The 19188-nt window shown below is 45.4% G+C and overlaps 1 protein-coding gene across 1 annotated transcript in view; it reads left to right on the top strand.

The window, feature by feature from the left end:
- Positions 1-19188, top strand: part of LOC124552385 (angiotensin-converting enzyme-related protein-like) — a 189493-nt gene that overhangs the window by 38482 nt on the left and 131823 nt on the right. Inside the window, exon 3 of the mRNA XM_047126648.1 lies at positions 11858-11915. Coding sequence (XP_046982604.1) covers positions 11858-11915 — 58 coding nt within the window. The remainder of the gene's footprint in view (positions 1-11857; positions 11916-19188) is intronic.

Below are 19188 nucleotides of genomic sequence, written 5' to 3'. Positions count from 1 at the left end.
GCCTGTTATCGCACGCTGGCCCTGGTCTCGCGACGTTCGCTTACCCACATGGCTGATATTCACTGTCGGCCGTGTGCTATTCGACCACGGAAGTTTTCCGGTGCTCAGCCACCACACTGGGACTACTCCAGCCCCGTTCTGTGACTGTACTATCACTACAGAACGTGTGACAAGCATATTCTCATCGCATGCGCAAAATGGGGAGAGGCATTGAGTAACCGCGCATATAATAAAGAGCTTTCTTAAGTTCTTACGAGATGTCAAAATACCTTTGTAGAAGAAACACGGCTCTAGGAACTCTGTTAACCATCGATTCATGTTATGTATTTTGCATGCATAGCTATTTCAATTTAGGCACTGAACATTTATGTTTTTGTATCTTTATCAATAACTGCCTGAGTACGTGGCGTGGCCCGGGCATGTCTCTCCTCCAATCTACTATTAATTCAACTGGGAGGAGCACACCACAGAACTGCTGAAGCGTCTTAACAAATCTCTATTTGCAATGCGAATTGTGTCAGACATAGGGGACATAAAAATGAAAAAGCTGGCATACTATGCTTACTTTCATTCCATAATGTCATATGGGATTATTTTTTGGGGTAATTCATCAAGCCAAGCTAAAGTTTTCCGGCCACAAAAACGTGCAGTAAGAGTTACATGTGGTGTGAACTCAAGAATATCCTGCAGAAGCATAATCTTCACAAGGATTTAAAGTCACTTAGTCTTGTACAAAAAGGTGTGCATTATTCAGGAACACACATTTTCAATAACTTGCCAGGAGCCATAAAAAGCTTAACAACCAATGAATTTCAGTTTAAGGGAAGCCTAAAGGATTTATTGGCGGCCAACTCCTCCATTGATAAATTTCGCAGTAGAACCAATTGATATATAATAAGTACAATATAACTTTTGCACAATTTCAGTGCAATAATGTGCGTATTGCAAATAAGTATTATAGTAGTTGTATTGCAAATAAATAAACATTTTAATTTTAAATTCAGTGCATTAGTATTTGTAAAATGACTCTTTCATATAGTGTTCATTAAAAAATGACGATCATTCCACTTGGGACCTGTGGAATGGTACATTAGCTTATTTGTTTTAGTTGTAAATATTTGTCATGTATTGTTGTTTTTCTGACATGTCCTACATCCTGCAGGACCTCCTCATTACGGATCAATTGGAATGAAAGTAAATGTAATCTAATCTATTCCACCTCCTCCTCCTCCCCCCCCCTCCCCCTCGCTCTGTCCATCTCTCCCTTCGCCACCTCTCCGTCTATCTCATCCTCTTCCTTTTCTCTGCATATGTCCTCCCCCATCTCTCTGCCTATCTCTTCCTCCCTCTGTCTCCGTCCACCTGCTCTTTTCCCTTCGCTATTTGTCCCTCTTCTTCTCCCCCCTCCGTTCTCTCTCCACGTTGTCTCACTCGCCCCAACAGGACCGAGCGAGGTGGCGCAGTGGTTAGACATTGGACTCGCATTCGGTAGGACGACGGTTCAATCCCGCGTCCGGCCATCCTGATTTAGGTTTTCCGTGTTTCTAGTGAATGTGACCCTGCAGATTCATAACCACGCAGCTTAGTGTTTCTGACGTGTCTCCTAAACTATATGGTGTATAATGAATATAATTTTGCAGGTAGATACAGTATTATATGTTGCTACTGTCTCCGAAATTTGTTGTGAATAGAGTTAATAGTAATGAAGTAATAAATTAAAACGTCATGTTTGATGCAGCAGGTTTTTTACGCGTCTCATTGTTTTTGGCGTCATACTTCCTGAACGATGTGTCGTCAGTGACACAATTTTGCAGATTCATTCTGTGGTATATGTGGACAGGCCTACTGTCTGCAAAGTGTGTTACGAATAGAGTCATGAGTAAAAAAGTAGGAAAGCGAAGTATTATTGCATGAACAAGTAAAATGCAGCAAGCGATATTTTTTTTCTTTTGTCATTTTTGCGGGGTTATCAGTGAGGAAACGGTTCTTAAAAGTTTGAAATTGTGTATAGTTTGTTCCAAGCCAGTAAGTGTTCTCATTCTCAAATGCTGCGCCGGCCGCGGTGGTCTAGCGGTTCTAGGCGCTCAGTCCGGAACCGCGCGACTGCTACGGTCGCAGGTTCGAATCCTGCCTCGGGCATGGATGTGTGTGATGTCCTTAGGTTAGTTAGGTTTAAGTAGTTGTAAGTTCTAGGGGACTGATGACCACAGATGTTAAGTCCCATAGTGCTCAGAGCCTCAAATGTTGCATGGCTATTCGCGCGTCGTGCACTAAACTGTTTTTTCACCCCCACCCCTACTACTCTGATAGGTAGGTGGCTTTTACCCTTGTAGCGATAACTTTCAAACAGTCAGTGACACGTGTACCAAGTATGACATAGTTTGGTCCATTGGTGTAGGAGCAGATGTGAACTTACATACATGCATCCATTTTTATAATATGGATGGACTGTGTCAAAACACCATCGTTAATAGTTAATGTTATATTGTTCTTCCATAATTTCTTTTACATTACTCAAACCTACTGTAAAATATCTTACGTGGGACTCAATCAGCAGCAGGCTTATGAAGCCCGTTGCTAGATTTCTATCTATGTGCAAGCACGTTATGTCATCATCTTGTGTTTTGCATCGTATGGCAGTTACTTATCGTTTAGATGGGTAAATGGGTGTTAGCTACCAAAGGCCAACTAAATGATGATAAAAAAAATCTCTGTGTGGCGCCTCCATCTTAGGTGATGGTAGTGGTTTAAGAGAACGAAATAAATAACATCCCATGTTCACACATTCGATTCATGGAATTAAAAAAAGAAACATAGCTGCAGCGTTATCGAAACTTAAACAATAAATCAGTTCATTTCGGTGCATCGATATTATAAATAGTGCATTTAATAGATCACAAGGTACCGTGATGCGCTAGGTTTGAAAGTGATCCCATCTCCAAATTCATCTTATATTCAAACGGTACGCTCTCGGACAAGGCTTCCTTGTCCAAAATTTATCTTCGCGGATTGTCCAGAAAGTAATGCACCGCATTTTTTTCGTCAACAATTCCTTATTGAACGGTTTGAGAATTATACACACGAAAGAATGGCGTTTCATCTATACACCTTATTTTTCCACGTATTCTGCATCCCATTCTATGGCCTTCCTCGAGCTCGAAACAACGGTGTGTATGCCCTGTCTGTAAAAATCTTTGTCCTCTTGGCGGAGCCAGTGCTTCACTGTGTGAATCACCACCTCATCGTTCTCAAAATGTCTTCCACGAATGGCATGCTTTAATGCTCAAACAAGTGGAAGTCCGAGGGGGGCTGGGCTGGGTCAGGTGTGACAGCCTTCGATGGTCTGCCCGACCGCTGCTAATCGTGGAGCTCCGCCCATCTGCCTCGCTGTACCTCTGTCGACAGCAGATGGTCCATAGACTTTGCACAAGCGTTTGTGAATATTCTCCACAGTGAGAAATTCAATGACGGCACATTGCTTGTAACGTACATCACCTACAGAGGCCATTTTGAAACTTCTGCAGCTACGCTATCTGTCGGAAGTGACGGAAACTTGGCGCGCTCACTTAGGAGACGTCAAATAATACATGCGTAACGTTTCGCATTCCTAGAATTGTTTTCAGCTGAAGAAAAAAGTACAGTCCATTATTTTCTGGTCAACCCTGGTACTAAGTCCCCTCCACAACCTTTACGAACCTGTAATAGGAATTGTGGAACGCTCTGTACATCCTCCATCCCTGCTAACCAGGTGCACCGTAAAGATCACTGGATGAAACCACATGAACCGGCAACGTACCATTGGCACCAGGGTGCACTTTTAGTTTTTATGAGTAAGCAAAAATCTGAAAAAAGTCTATATGCTTACTGATCAAAAGAATCCGTCACCACCTTTTTTTGAGTCATCAGGTTTGTGACTGATTTGGTGCTGCCCACCAAGAACTCCTCTCCTGTCCTAACCTCTCCATCTCGGAGTAGGACTTGCATCCTACGTCCTCGCACATTTGATGGACGTGTACCAGTCTCTGTCTTGCTCTACAGGTTTTACCGTTTTTCGCCCATTAGTAAACATTAATACAGGATGCGTACAACCTTCTCCTTCGATGGCTTGAGCTATGCTGGAGACATTACCAATGTGGTGTGTGGGTATCTGTGGAGGAGGTGCTACACATACTGCCTCGAGAACTGAGCCAAGTTGACGTCCCAACTCACCCCAAAGGTTTGCCATTGGGTTCAGTTTGGGACTCTGGGCAGGTCTGCCCACTTCAGGAACGTTGTCGTCCACATACGATTGCCTCACGGATGCAGCTTTGACAGGGTGCGTTGTCATGCTGATCGAAACAGTTTCCGAACTGTTGGTCTACACAGCGCTGTAGAACGTGTTCACACCCCTCGCCCCTCGGCACGGAGCGCAGTTGGGGGTACGCAGCCCGACCACGAAAAACACCCCCCACACCCACACCGTGACCCCATCTCCTCCTACACACGAGGGCAGGTGACGATCTACAGGCATTCGCCAAACCCTAACCATTCCAGCGGAGTGCCACAGCGTGATTCATCACCCCACATCATTCGATTAAAGTTGTTCACTGTCCAGTGGCATTTTTCTTTACACAACCTAGTATGTTTCATTAATTACAGAAATGTGCGACTTAGGACGGTATGCTCGACCGTGACCCCCCCCCCCCCAATTCTTTTTAACTCCCTACGCACAGTCACTGTATTAGCTGGATTGCTGACAGCACTTTGGAACCCACTTCTGATTCCTTCCACTGGTTTCTTTACAGTCACTCTCCGCAGTGATCGGCGGTGTCTGTCCGTCAGTACGTTAGGTGTCGCTCTGTCTTGGACCAGCTGTGGCTGTTCCTTCGCGTCTCAACTCCACAGTCCTATCACTGACAGTCGGATTGGTCAGCTTCAGTAGGGTTCAAATGGATTTGTTACTCGGGTGACACCCCGTGGCCAGGTCGCGCTCCAAGTCACTCAGCTGTCCTGACAGATTCATTACACTGCTGCCGCTATCTCGCTATTGCTTCTCTAACGCCAACACTGCTCCCACTCTGCTCTCATATTGGCCTACTCGGCAGGTGGTGGTTGAAGTCATGACTGTAGCTAATACCTACTAACAGCAGTATTGCTGGCCCCCGTTTCGATCACAACGGAGGTACATTATTCCTACACGCCGGTCAGGGGCCTGAAGACGGCGTAGTAAAATACTGAAACTGGTTGCCAAATAAAATAAGGTCGGAAACTAGTCGGCTGGAGGGTGTTTAATTGAATCAGTTACTATGAAAAGGTCACGAGTCCAATTTTTCACAAATTCAGACTTCTGTACTTTTGCATTCTCCATCTGTAGACTCATGTATCTGTGTTGAGAACGTTATGAGTTTCTGCCTTTAAAGCCAAGAAAATTGTTGCCAAAATTTGTAGTTCGTATGAAAATGTCATGAGTCCAGGGCTTACGACGTTTTCATGCTACATCTTCTCATTAGTTTTGTTTAATATTTTTTAAATCACCGGAAGTGGCCTGCAGTTTATGCCCTACATTAACAACAATCAAGTTTTACCCGTACCGATTTCATGATCTATAGTTGGCACCACATTGTAAAACAAATATTGTGTGATTGTTGTCTAATCTTTCATTAGTAGTGGCAACTTAATCAGAAAAGAGAGCATGGACTCAAATGATGAAGGCAACAGCCATAACAAGACGAAAGCTGTACGGCATTATGATAAATACAAACACCTAATAAAGAAGGCTACATTACAAGGAGAATCGTACATTACCTACAAAAGACAAAACATTCCTGCAACTCGTATGTCTGAAAAAAATGTTCAGTGTTTTCCTATCCGGGGGCACTCTTTCCTACCTTGTGATGTGTTTGGGGATATAAGAAGAAAGTTACGACAAACTGATAGAGTTTACACTGTGAAAGAATATATTGAACTTATTCTTCATTCTGCCAATAAAAAGAAGTCATTCATTGTCAACTGCCTTGAGGATAACAACATTGTTAAGAACTGTAAGCACTGGTGGCCAGATCTTTTTAAACGCAATTCCCAGAGTTTAGAACCAATGGGAAAAGACAGTTCAATGAAAGTTAACGTCAGTGTTCCGCAGTACAGTATGTTTGAGTATGACAGCCACAATCCAGGGGTATTATTAGCTCGATCATTCATTGATGGACTGACTCAAAACTCTTTCAGACTTTTAAAGCCCCTAGCAAATATCAGGCTCCCAAAACCCTTAGCACACGGAGTGAAATGTCCTATAAACTACGTTAAGATAAACGATGTGAAAAAACTGGAACAGTACATCCCAGAGGAGCACAAAAACTTTTGTATTGTTTTATTCACTTGGCCTACAACAGCTGAAGAAGATGAAAATGTATGAGACCTACAGAAAATGTTGCAACAATGCTTATCCGTAATGATTATGTTAAAATACTTTTTGTAATTTGTATTTATTAATAAATTCTAAAAATTCTATAGATGTACTTTCTTTATTTTAATTTGGTTCAAAAAGATCATAAGTCCAAGATTAAAAAAATCAATTTGAAGAATCTGAAAATAAAAATTGATGATTTGTAGATTGAATGGTTTCCAGGTACACCAGAGTATAAATGTCCAAGTACTTCATATCTTCCACAATTGAGGCATAAAACAGTTTTCTTTGAATATCTCAAAATCATGTTTTATGAACTTTTATCACCTTTTCATAATAACCGACTCAATTAGACATCCTCGTGTTGATATCAGTGTGTCTCCACGGTCAGGAAGACCTCGAGGGTTTTATGAAGATAGTTTAGACGCATTAATCGGTCATGAGCACGTCATTGTACTGGACAACTGGCAAATGTGATGAACTGCGATCCTTCCGCCATAGTGCGACATTTGCACGCGGTGGGGAAGACTCAGAAATCTGCTGTATGGGTACTGCATATTTTAAACCAAAACCACAAAAATCAGCAGATCGCCAAATGTGCATCTCTGCTTGCTCGCCATCAATTGGCTCGTGAACAATACCGAACATTCCTATCCTGTGTCGTTACTGGCGACGAGAAATGCTGTGTCTCTACTAATAAAAGACAAAGAAAGGAATGGTTGAGCCCAAACAAAGTAGTAACTTCCCGTACAAAGAGCTGCGTGGATCCATAAAAGTTGATGATACGCATCGGGTGGAACGGCGATGGTGTGGTTTACTTCGAATTGCCTTCCCCAGGCGTGACCGCCACTGCTAGCGTTCATTGACAGCAGCTGAGACGTCTTGCAGGCGGAATCCGAGACAACCTCCAGGAATATTCCGCTACTCCATGCTATTCCACGATAACGCCCGGCCACATTCTGCTAAACTGGCAAAAAACCCTGTACAGGAGTTGGGTTGGAAGTCAGTGCGTACCCACCCTATTCGCCAGATCTGGCGCCCCCAGATTATCACCTCTCCACTGAAAAACCTTCAAGGAACTTGCTCTCCGGATGAAAATGCGCTCCGAACATGGCTCGACGAGTTCTTCGCATCAAAATCACGTGATTTCTACAGTCGTTGCAGACTGTTGAAATGGTGAAGGAAACTATACTACTGATGAATAAAATCTCTGTTGCGTATATCTGTTTTGTTTGTAAAACTTATGGAAAAACGCTACGAACTTACGCGGCAACCTAATGGATATGGTGATGAATCGTTTTGAAATACATCCTTTTACTTGTCACCCATGTGTTTAGTGGCGAGTTGCCGAGACGGAAGTCACCGTGAAGCAGCGGTGTAGCCCGTGACGCCGCCGAGGCCTTAACGCGGGCTGAAAGCCCTCCGTCAGTAGCAGGAGTTGTTAGAGAGGTGAGAGCGAGGTGAGAGGGTCTATAGTGGCCATCCGCCCGACTTCTGGCGCCACGGGTTCCTTTCGGCCCACACGGCAGCTGCGCTAATTATTCCGGGCTCTCGCGATCAAAATCTGACAGAGTGGCTGCCGTTTATAAAGGGACGCCTTCTCACACAGTGGGGGGATGTGGCAAGCGAGCTATTGTCCTCTTGTTGGCAACTTTACAGAGCACGCGGAAGGCCGCTAGCCGGAATCACGCCGTCCGTCCAAGTAGCTCAGAGACCCGCTTCTATTCGTGGTTTATAAGCGACGTTAGCGCAGTAATTGCGCTGGCAGCGTCAGCAAACAACTGTAAACAGCAGCTGTGCATTCGACCAGTCAGTTGTGAACAGGCAGTGTTAAGTCCGTGACCTGCAGGCATAGCGTGTCAACGTTGTGGGTCACAAACCGCAGTGCAGCAACATCTCTATATAGAGTGTTCCACACAATCGCCAGGTTGTTTCGAATAAGAGAAAATTGTATGAAAAGTTTGCTCCCAGACAAAAAATGCCTATTCTCGCCTGCCACGACTTGGTTCAAATTCAAAACGCGGACAATTCTTTCCTGAGCAATAATCATCACGGGTGCCGAGACTTAATGTTATCAAAACAAAGCTACCAGTAAGCGAAAAAGTGTAGAATTTCAAGTGAAGTGGTAGTGCCCAGACGTCATACAGAGTCCACTGAGGACATGCAATCCGAAAACAAAGGAGGTAGGCTACAGTACACTGCTTGAGTACTGCTCACTGGTGTGGGATCCGTACCAGATAGGGTTGATAGAAGAGACAGAGAAGACCCAACGGAGAGCAGCGCGCTTCGTTACAGGATCATTTAGTAATCGCGAAAGCGTTACGGAGATGATAGATAAACTCCAGTGGAAGACTCTGCAGGAGAGACGCTCAGTAGCTCGGTACGGGCTTTTGTTGAAGTTTTGAGAACATACGTTCACCGAGGAGTCAAGCAGTATATTGCTGCCTCCTACGTATATCTCGCGAAGAGACCGTGAGGATAAAATCAGAGTTATTAGAGCCCCCACAGAGGCATACTGACACTCTTTCTTCCCACGAACAATACGAGACTGGAATAGAAGGGAGAACCGATAGAGGTACTCAAGGTACCCCCCCCCCCCCCCCCCCCCCCCGCCACATACCGTCAGATGGCGTGCGGAGTATAGATGTTGATGTCAGTCTACCAACGGTGAACTGCAGGTGGACGCTGTCGAGGCGAGATACATCGTTGTTCATTCGAAAGCTACATTATTTACCGATAGTAGGAATTGAGCAAGGAGTAAAGGATCTAAACGAGACATTAACATTGAAGGAGAAGAAATAAAACCGTTGAGATTTGTCGATGACACTAATTCTTTCAGACACGGCAAGGGCTTGGAACAGCAGTTGAACGAAATGGACAGTGTCTTGAAAATAGATAATAAGGTGAATATCAACAACATTAAAACAAGGTAATGACATGTAGTCCAATGAAATCGGGCGCTTCTGTGGGAAATGTGTTAACAAATGAGACAATACACTGACAGACAATTGGTAGTGAACAGAGGCATAGTTGTGTATTAATTACAACAGCCAATAACGGACAACATTTCCAGAATGAGATTTTCACTCTGCAGCGGAGTGTGCGCTGATATGAAATTTCCTGGCAGATTAAAACTGTGTGCCCGACCGAGACTCGAACTCGGGAGGTCCCGAGGGAAGTTTCAACGGACAACATTGTTCAAATGGCTCTGAGCACTATGGGACTTAAAATCTGAGGTCATCAGTCCTCTACTTAAACCTAACGAACCTAAGGACATCACACACATCCATGCCCGAGGCAGGATTCGAACCTGCGACCGTAGCGGTCGCGCGGTTCCAGACTGAAGCGCCTAGAACCGATGGGCCACCCCGGCCGGCACGAACAACATGAAACGCCGTATATACATAATAGAGATGGAGTGGTGTACTTAAAACGAAAAATGGTACAGATTTCACGACATCCGAAAGCGTGATAACAAACATAAATAACGTTCATGTTTGACACAGGTCAATCAAAACAAAGGTCGATATCAGACTCCCAGTAAGGATATGCTCTCCTCAGGCACTAATGAACATTTCGCACCTGTTGTTCATTCTGGCCACCAAACTGCTGAGAAATCCTTGGGGGATTTTGTCCCACTCCTCTCTCAAAGCAGTTTTCCGTTTTTGCATAGTTCAGGGAGGGGAACTTTATGGGGAAAAACTTCTGCCCAAGAGCATCCCAGGCATGCTGTACAGGGTTAAGGTTCAAGGAGTACGAAGTTCTACATCTACGTCCATACTCCGCAAGCCACCTGACGGTGTGTGGCGGAGGGTACCTTGAGTACCTCTATCGGTTCTCCCTTCTATTCCAGTCTTGTATTGTTCGTGGAAAGAAGGGTTGTCGGAATGCCTCTGTGTGGGCTCTAATCTCTCTGATTTTATCCTCATGGTCTCAGTTCATTCCATGCTCAATGTCTTCACTTTCCAGTATGTCCAATACATCAGCGATCCTGTGAAGCTGGACATTGCTGTCCATAAGCGAGAAGTCGGCACCTGCTGCACCCCTAAACATAACAACACGACCCAGAATAATTTCCCTGCAATGCCACCGTGTCGTGCAATGGAACAACAGTGTAATTACTTTAGAATACCAGAAATAATGGCATCAGAACTGGGATGAACTGTTAGCAATACCTAGACATCGAGCTAAAAGTTGTGTAGTGCAATTTCTTTATTTATGTTGATAACGCAACTATGATGTAATAAAATACTGTTTTTTTAAAAAAACACTCGATGTTCATCCAAAAACAATTATGAGTGACCTATACATCGAGCGACACATTATGATATACCTAGACGTGGGTAGCAAATCTTAAATGTAGCGGAATTAATGTGCATTGCACGGGATATTTTACTTAAATGACCTTATTAACTTACTACAATGTCCGCTGTATCCGTGATGTTAATATAAATAGTTAATGTATTTATCAAAGTCTAGGCCAAGATAAACATTAACCTAGACATCGAAGAACACAGTAAAGTGTAGTTAGATATCAGATTTAAATTATAATTATGTTTCAAAATACTCCACAAGTACATAATGCCACCATGAATGGATTTTGAGCACTTAATGTAATTTGCTCTGAATGTTGAGTTGCACATAAAACCTTGCGAATAAGATTGTGTCTCTCGATGTAAAAGTATAAGAAAGTAATCGACTGCTTACTGTATTGCATCACGGAATGGTTGGATGTTCCAGTTTTATGGTATGAAGACTGTTTAAAGAGTTCTCTTTAATATAAGATTAATTTTATAAAATTGTCTGGTCAATACTACTGAAGTCCCTGGTTGTACTGGGCGTCGGTAAAGTGTGACGTCTAAGTCGAAAGGCTTTTTTAATTATTATTTTAATAAATTACTATTATACAACTGTTTTGATTAATACGTTAACAGTTCTTAGTATCGTACATTTGTGCCTTGCCTTACTTCAAACCAAATTGCAATTTGTAGTACTGTAGTGCCATGTGGTGGGCTTACGATGTGTGTCCTGTGTGGTTGACATAGTCTGTATTCAGCCGTCGTGTGAGGATGAAGACAGGCAGCCGGCGCATTAATCTTATGTTCTGTATACACTGCTATTTCAATTAGGACACGCCGGCATCCTACGTGTTCCACGATATTTACACAAGCATTTATAATACTGCACGATACAAGCGGAGATTGCATGAATTGTAATGTTAAAAGTGTGTAACTTTTCGACATGTGTGTGTGGACGTGTCAAATGTATTCGGTTACACCTTTTGTAACGTTATTACCCTGGGGAATGTGGTTCTGTGCTTGCAGATCCAGTCGTCTAAATGAACACTTTACTAGCGATCTTGGCTTTTAGGAGCGTTTCCGGAGTTCAGTTGCAATTACTTTTCCATCTACGTCAAAATTATTTTCTGCTTCCTTCCCAGAGGCCGACTAGTCACATACTTCATATTGATTTCAGGGCAGGTCAAATCATCTTCATCTTCTGGTACTACAGTACGGTCACCTGCAAAATACAGGTGAATATCTCGCTGTTTTGTATTGTCATTCTCGTAGCCTGGAAAAAAGTCTGACGGATCGCTGCTACATACAGCTTACACAGCCTGCACCCCTGCCTCGGACACTTGCTCACACCGAATTCTTCTGTCCAACCACTTCCGATCCTCAGTGTTCTTCTTCTTTATTGTCTCCTTGTCCCACGTCACTTAGGGTCGGCGTTGCTCTTCTGGATCCTTCTCCTCCGTAGTTCTCTATCCATTGCCTCTTCCTTCTTCCATCCTTTCGGTCCCCGGATATCTTATCCTTCCACCTCATCTCCGGTCTTCCTCTCCTTCTCGCTCCTTCAATCTTTATATCTTCAACTCTGTTTCCGATATACTCTTCCCCTTTTCTCTGGAAGTGTCCGTACCACCTTAGTATGTTCTCTTGTATCTTTTTCCCCTTGGGTCCCACTTTCAGAGCTCCTCTAACAAATTCATTTCTAATCCTGTCCTTCCTTGTTACCCCACACATCCACCTCAGCATCCTCATTTCCGCCACTTCCATCTTCCTTTACTGGGCTACTGGGATTGGCCACGTCTCTGCCCCGTATATCATAGCGGGCCTCACCACCGACTTTTACACTTTCCCTTTCAACCCAGTGCTCGCCTTATTGTCACACAACACTCCACTCATTTTCCTCCAGTTGTTCCAACCGCAATTTATTCGGTGCTGTATCTCGCTTTCCAGTCCTCCGTCCCTCTGTATGTACGACCCCAGGTATTTAAACTTGCAGACCGATTTCAGCTCATCATCCTGGATCTTGCAAGACCTCATCTGCACATCCTTCAGTGCTAAATATTCTGACTTTGTCCTGCTAATTTTCATGTCTCTTTCTTTTGGTGCCTTCCTCCAGTCCTCCAGCTTTTCCTCAAGTCTGTCGATGGTCTGCTCACAAAGAACATCATCATCCGCAAACATCATAGTCCTCGGCGCTTCCTTCTTCACATCTTTCACCAGCACATCCATAATCAGGTCAAAGAGGTAGGGACTAAGCGCAGACCCTTGATGTAACCCTGCTTTTACTGTAAAGTCCTTTGTCATGCCCACACTACTTCTCACCTGTGTCATTGCTCCTCTGTACATTTCCTTCACTAACCTCACATACTTCTCTGGCACATACTGCTCTCTCATGCTTTTCCGTATTTCGTCCCTTGGGACTCTGTCATATGCTTTCTCCAAATCAATTAAAGCCATATGTAGATCGGCTTGTAGCTCCCCGTTTCTCTCCACTATCCGCCTTAAAGCATGTATTGCATCAGTCTTTCCTCTTCCAGGCATGAAACCCAAACTGTTCTTCACACACCACAGTCTCCTTCCGTAATCTTGCTTTTATAACTCTTTCCCAAATTTTCATTGTGTGTGCCATCAGTTTAATACCTCTATAGTTACTGCAGTCTGGCACATCACCTTTCCCCTTAAATATTGGGATCAGTACACTAGTTCTCCACTCGTGTGGCATGTCCTCCTGTCGCCAAATCTTCTTGATTAAACCCCAAAGGAGCTCAATTCCCTTTCTACCGAGACACTTCCATACCTCAAAGGGGATCTGATCTGGGCCAACTGCCATCCTATTTTTCACCTTTTCAATTGCCCGTTCGACTTCATCTCTGTCTCTGTGTTATTCTGATACAATTTCGTAACAGCCTCTAGCAATCTTTGGTCCAACTCCATTTCTTTCAACTTTCCCCACAGTTTCTTGGTGGATACATTACCGTATTATTTTCCTACGTCTCTGAACTTCAATTGCCTTTCGAAATTTGTCTTTGGTCTCCGTTTCGGTCTCCTCACTGTACAGATTCGAACAACATGGGTGAGGCACTGCAGACTTTTCTTACCAGTCTTCTCGATTGCTGCCGCGCTTTCACGTTCTTCCCTAATTGGAACTGCGTTCTGTGCAAGTTGCCCGTAACTTTTCACTCCCTGTACTCTATCCCTGGTATTGTCGTAATGCCTGTCAACACTTCATATATGGCTACAATTAAGTTGTTACCCGTGTTTGTGTGTGTTAGCGCGCGCGTGCGTGTGTATTGCCAGTCAACGCGGCCTCTGCTGGGAAGAAAGGCAGCCGGGCCGCCACGGAGTCGTAATCCTGGACGTGCTGCCGCAGTCTGATCCCCTGATGTGGCTCGGACCTGCAGCTGGCCAGCTGTTTACGTAGAGCTGCGTGAGAAACGGCTTGTCGTACCGGCTGCAGCGCAGCAAAGAAACTGCCGACATGGCCGTGCGTGGCGGCTAGCGGTCGGCTAGCACTGCGCTGCCGAACGTCTGCTACACACAGCCGCGTTTCTGTCTCAAAAGAGCCCTGTGTGTGTGCCACTGATAAACGCCGTGGCCAAACGATTTATGCGTCTTTCAATTGTGCCCGTCTGCAACTAGGCATGTCTTTACGGTGAGAATTATGTCAAACTGTTTTTGGTGAAATTCCTGTAAACTATCTTGAGTCATAATAACTGCAACCACCACTTTTCGGTAAAGTGATCCATAATGCGTGGTTTGCGCCGAAATTGTCAACGCGTGCCGGCCGCTGTGGTCGAGCGGTTCTAGGCGCTTCAGTCCGGAACCGTGCTGCTGCTACGGTCGCAGGTTCGAATCCTGCCTCGGGCATGGATATGTGTGGTGTCCTTATTTTAGTTAGGTTTAAGTAGTTCTAAGCTCTAGGGGACTGATGACCTCAGATGTTAAGTCTTATAGTGCTTAGAGCCATTTGAACCTTTTTTTGAACGCGTGGAATCTTCAGCAATATTAACGACGTTTCTTTCCCGAGTGAGATTCATACGAACGAATATCACTGTGGCAACCTGCGTTTCCGCGATACTCATGATGATCGGAATTTCTAAGATTTGAATGCTTCTACTATCAGTATCATCCAACGGAATGGACCAAATCTTCCTGAAGAATATACATAAGAATGAAATATAACAATTAATATGAAAATTATATAATAATAATTAATAATAATAATAGATGACGATGATGAGACTACGACGACATACAAGAATATTCAAAAAGGTTGTAAGCCCTTAAAATAGCATCCGCACATATATACTAAATGTATGTCACTTAAAATTACTCTGCAACCCGTTCGTAGTTTCACAGTTAACAGCCCTTGTAGCACCTAACTTGATAAGAAACATTCGTGTAGCAACCTTCTACGAACATTGTAGATAAATGAAAATAAAATAGCTTAAAATAAATAAAAAGAGTAATCGGATCTCGAACACGGAGCGAAAAAAATAAAAGGCCACGAGTCGGCCACTGTGCCAGCAGCTGGGCTACAAGACATCCAAATTACGTCGAATATCTACGGACAAGCCAAGACAGGTGTCCGATTTATTTTCGCTCCTCTTTCACTGAGCGAAGTTTCTGGGTAATAGGATTAAGGCACTCGCAGTGTCCTCCTCGTAAGTGTGGTGAGAAAAAATGCAATTTTAACGTCGCTCTTTTTGTTGGATGATTTTTTTATGATTTACGTAAAGTTCTAACTCAAAAAAGTCTCAAATCGCATCTTTCGGCTTTTAGTGATCGATGGGCTTCAGAAGCGACTGTTTACAGTCGGTTTGCTGAATCTGGTAGTGGTCGTGCTTCCGCCAGTGATGAATTACTTGAAGGATTACCACCAAGCTCGGTAGTTGCCCCTTCTCTCTCGCCTCTTCAGAAAAATAAGCTGTGTGCAGCATAGTTGAAAAGGAAGGAAGATCAGCATTTAATGTCATGTCAACATCGATGTCATAGCAGACTGAGCACAAGTTTGGATCCCCCCCTACGGGTCCAGGGGTTAGAATAGGCCTGAGGTACACTGCCTGCCGTAAGAGGCGACTAAAAGGAGTCTCACAGATTTTCGCCTTTATGTGATGGACCCCTGTAGGGTTTGACCTCCATTTGTCAAACTTTTCCTGAAGAGCGAGCCAATTGGGGAAGGGCGCCTTGCATTGTGCCTAGTGTCCATCATGCGCTGAGACGTCTCGCATCCTTCGTCGACGTGTATCTGTACTTCCGCTCATTCTACAGCTGTTGGGCGAGGCCACACTCCTGGGTGCGTTTTCCTCCGTCCTCTGTACAGCATCGCTTTCTGCGCTGTCGACGATAATGGACTTATCAGCTCGTTTGTGCCTATATCGAGCACGGCAGCCAGTCCATTGTGGTGGGGCCACCATGTACCCTGTTGTCCGCAGCCCCCTGACCACACAGGAACTGCTCTGCTGATGCCTGCGCCGTTAACTCCCCACGTATTCCAAGGAGTAGATGCCCGTCAGCCTTGGGCATCGGGACTCCTGGCAATGGCCATCCTGCTAGGTGGCCTTTGCTGAGGCTGGGTGGCGTCTGTGGGGATGGCACCTGGTTGGAGTGGATGGCATCAGGGCAGATGACACGCCATGAAGCATAGTACGTCATCTCTTGCTGGTGGTCAAACGCCAGCAGTCTCTAAGCGGTCAAGGTCTATCTTCAATGCTAAGAAATACGACCCCAAATCACCCCCCCCCCCCCCTCCGCGGCCACACCATGGGAGGAACGCCAGGCTAAGGACGGTAATGAGGCTTATTCACCCCATTACTTTGTATGTGTGAGAGCTGATGGGGAATCTTTCTTGTCAATGAATCCTCAGTTTTTTGTGGAGCATTTAGAGGACAAGTTTGGGGAGGTGGAGGGCTTGTCCAAAATGTGGTCAGGGTCGGTCTTCATCAAAACAGCATCCTCTGCCCAGTCACAGGCACTACTAGCCTATGACAAGCGCGGAGATGTTTGTTTCCATCACGCCCCATAAGAGCTTAAATATGGTCCAGGGTATCATATCTCTCAGGGATTTATTTTTACAGTCTGACGTTGATGACCAATTTAGAGTGGCGAGGTGTCCATTTCGTCCAGCGTGTCCACCAGGGTCCGAGGGATAATCAGGTGGCCACCGGTGTCTCCATTTTGGCCTTCGAGGTTGACACATTACCCGAGAAGGTCAAGGTGATGGTCTTGCAGTGCTTTAACTGCTGGAAGTTCAGCCATATGTCCTCCCACTTTACTCCCAGCGTCACCTGTGCACGTCCTTCACATCCCAATACTCCCCGCCTCCCATCTGTAACAACTGCTGAGAGCACCATTTGCCTTGCTCACCAGACTGCAAGATACTCCAGAACAAAAGAAAAATGATGGAATAAAAGACCCTGAACTGACTGACGTACACTGAGGCTAAGATAAAATATGAGAGGCTACATCCTGTGCATATGATGACAACCTGCGCCGCCGCTACGACAACCGTTCAACCATCTTCCATTCTGCCACATACAGTTGGCTCTCAGAGCCGTCAGACTCAGCCTGCCCCCTTGATGATGGAGGGCACTTCCCTCCCTGTTGCCCCTGCACAACCTACTTCAGGAGCAACATCCCCCCCCCCCTCAACTATCAGGGGCGTCAGTCCCCTCTTCTCAGCTAGAGAAGCGTAAGTCTTCTTTGGTTCGTCGTGCCAGGAAGGGATCCCTTGGATAACTACCTTCCCAGGTTCCTACCAGTCGCAAAGCTGACACTGACAGTAGCTGAAGCAACCACAGGTAGGTGGTCCTAGGGCTTCACGGTTCTCCTCAGTCCCTGGGACTGAATCAGTGAAGCCTTTCCATCTGGACAAACCCAAAGAGCAGTGAGAGAAACCTAAATAAAAGAAAGAACCAAGGCCCTGCGGTGACACCCACACCACCACTACCTACCAGCTCTGTGTCTGAGGATGAGGTGGAGATTCTGGCCTCCGCTGAGGACCTAGGTCTCACTGGACCTCAGACAATGGCTGTTGATCACACAGGTACTCACTGGTGGCAGCAGGTGACCCTGAGGCGTACACTGCCCTCATTGAGTGTGTCCTGCCTTCCGAGTCTCACGATCATATAATTCTCCAATGGAATTGCGGCGGTGTTTTCCACCACCTGGCTGAGCTACGGTAACTGATAAGCTTTGCACCTGCTTTCTGCATTGCCCTCCGGAATACATGGTTCCTGGCAATGTGAACATCTGCCCTCCGTGGCTATAAGGGATACTACAGGAACTGTAGCGACTATAATCGAGTGTCAGGAGGAGTTTGCGTCTACGTCCTGAACTCAGTATGTAGTGAACCTGTGCCCCTTCAAACCCCTCTTGAAGCTGTGGCTGTCAGGTTAAGGACGACACAGGAAATAACTGTCTGCAATGTATATCTTCCGCCAGATGGTGCAGTATCCCTGAATGTATTAGCTTCACTAATTGATCAGCTCTGGAAACCTTTCCTACTTGCGGGAGATTTTAGCGCCCATAACCCCTTGAGGGGTGGCACCGTGCTTACCAGCCAAGGCAGAGATGTCGAAATTTTACAGTCTCAGTTCGACCTCTGCCTCTTAAATACTGGGACCGCCACACGTTTCAGTGTGGCTCATGGTAATTACTCGGTCACTGATTTATCAATTTGCAGCCCAGGACTTCTCCCATCCCTCCACTGAAGAGCACATGACTACCTGTGTGGTAGTGACCACTTCCCCATCTTCCTGTCACTGCCCTGGCGTCAGGCCCACGGACGCCTGCCCAGATGGGCTTTAAACAAGAAGGATTGGAAAACTTTCACCTCTGCTGTCACCTTTGAAACTTCCCCACACGGTAACATCGATGTGACGGTTGAGCAGGTGACTACAACAATTGTTTCAGCGAGAGAAAACGCGATCCCTCGCTCTTTAGGTGCCCCCGGCGTCAGGCTGTCCCTTGGTGGTCGCTGGAAGTCGCTGAAGCAATTAGGGAGCGTCGGCGAGCTCTACGGCGGCATAAGCGGCACCCTTTCCTGGAGCACCTCATGGCCATTAAATGGCTCTGTGCCCGCATTCGCCAACTTATCAAACGACGGAAGCAGGAGTGTTGGGAGAGAGAAATCTCGACAATTAGGTGCAATACGTCACCTTCCCAAGTCTGGACAAAGATCAAACGTCTTTTCAGGTACCAGACCCCAACATGTGTTCCCAGTGTTTCCATAAATGGCGTATTATCTACCGACGCAAACGCGATTGCCGAGCACTTTGCTCGAGCTTCTGCGTCGATTTACCCCCCAGCCTTCCGCACTCCCAAATGGCGGCTGAAAGGGAAAGTCCTCTCATTCACTACAGGCCACAGTGAATCATATAACGCCCCATTTACAGAGTGGGAACTCCTCAGTACCCTTGCACATACCACCGACAGCTTCTGGGTCTGATTGGATCATTAGCCAGATGATTAAACTTCTTTCATCTGACTGCAACCGACATATCCTCGTCATCC

The sequence above is a fragment of the Schistocerca americana genome, chromosome 10 (genome assembly GCF_021461395.2).
Source record: "Schistocerca americana isolate TAMUIC-IGC-003095 chromosome 10, iqSchAmer2.1, whole genome shotgun sequence".
Classification (NCBI taxonomy): domain Eukaryota; kingdom Metazoa; phylum Arthropoda; class Insecta; order Orthoptera; family Acrididae; genus Schistocerca; species Schistocerca americana.
Note: the sequence above shows the minus strand (reverse complement) of the source record. Positions and strands in the feature narration are given on the sequence as shown.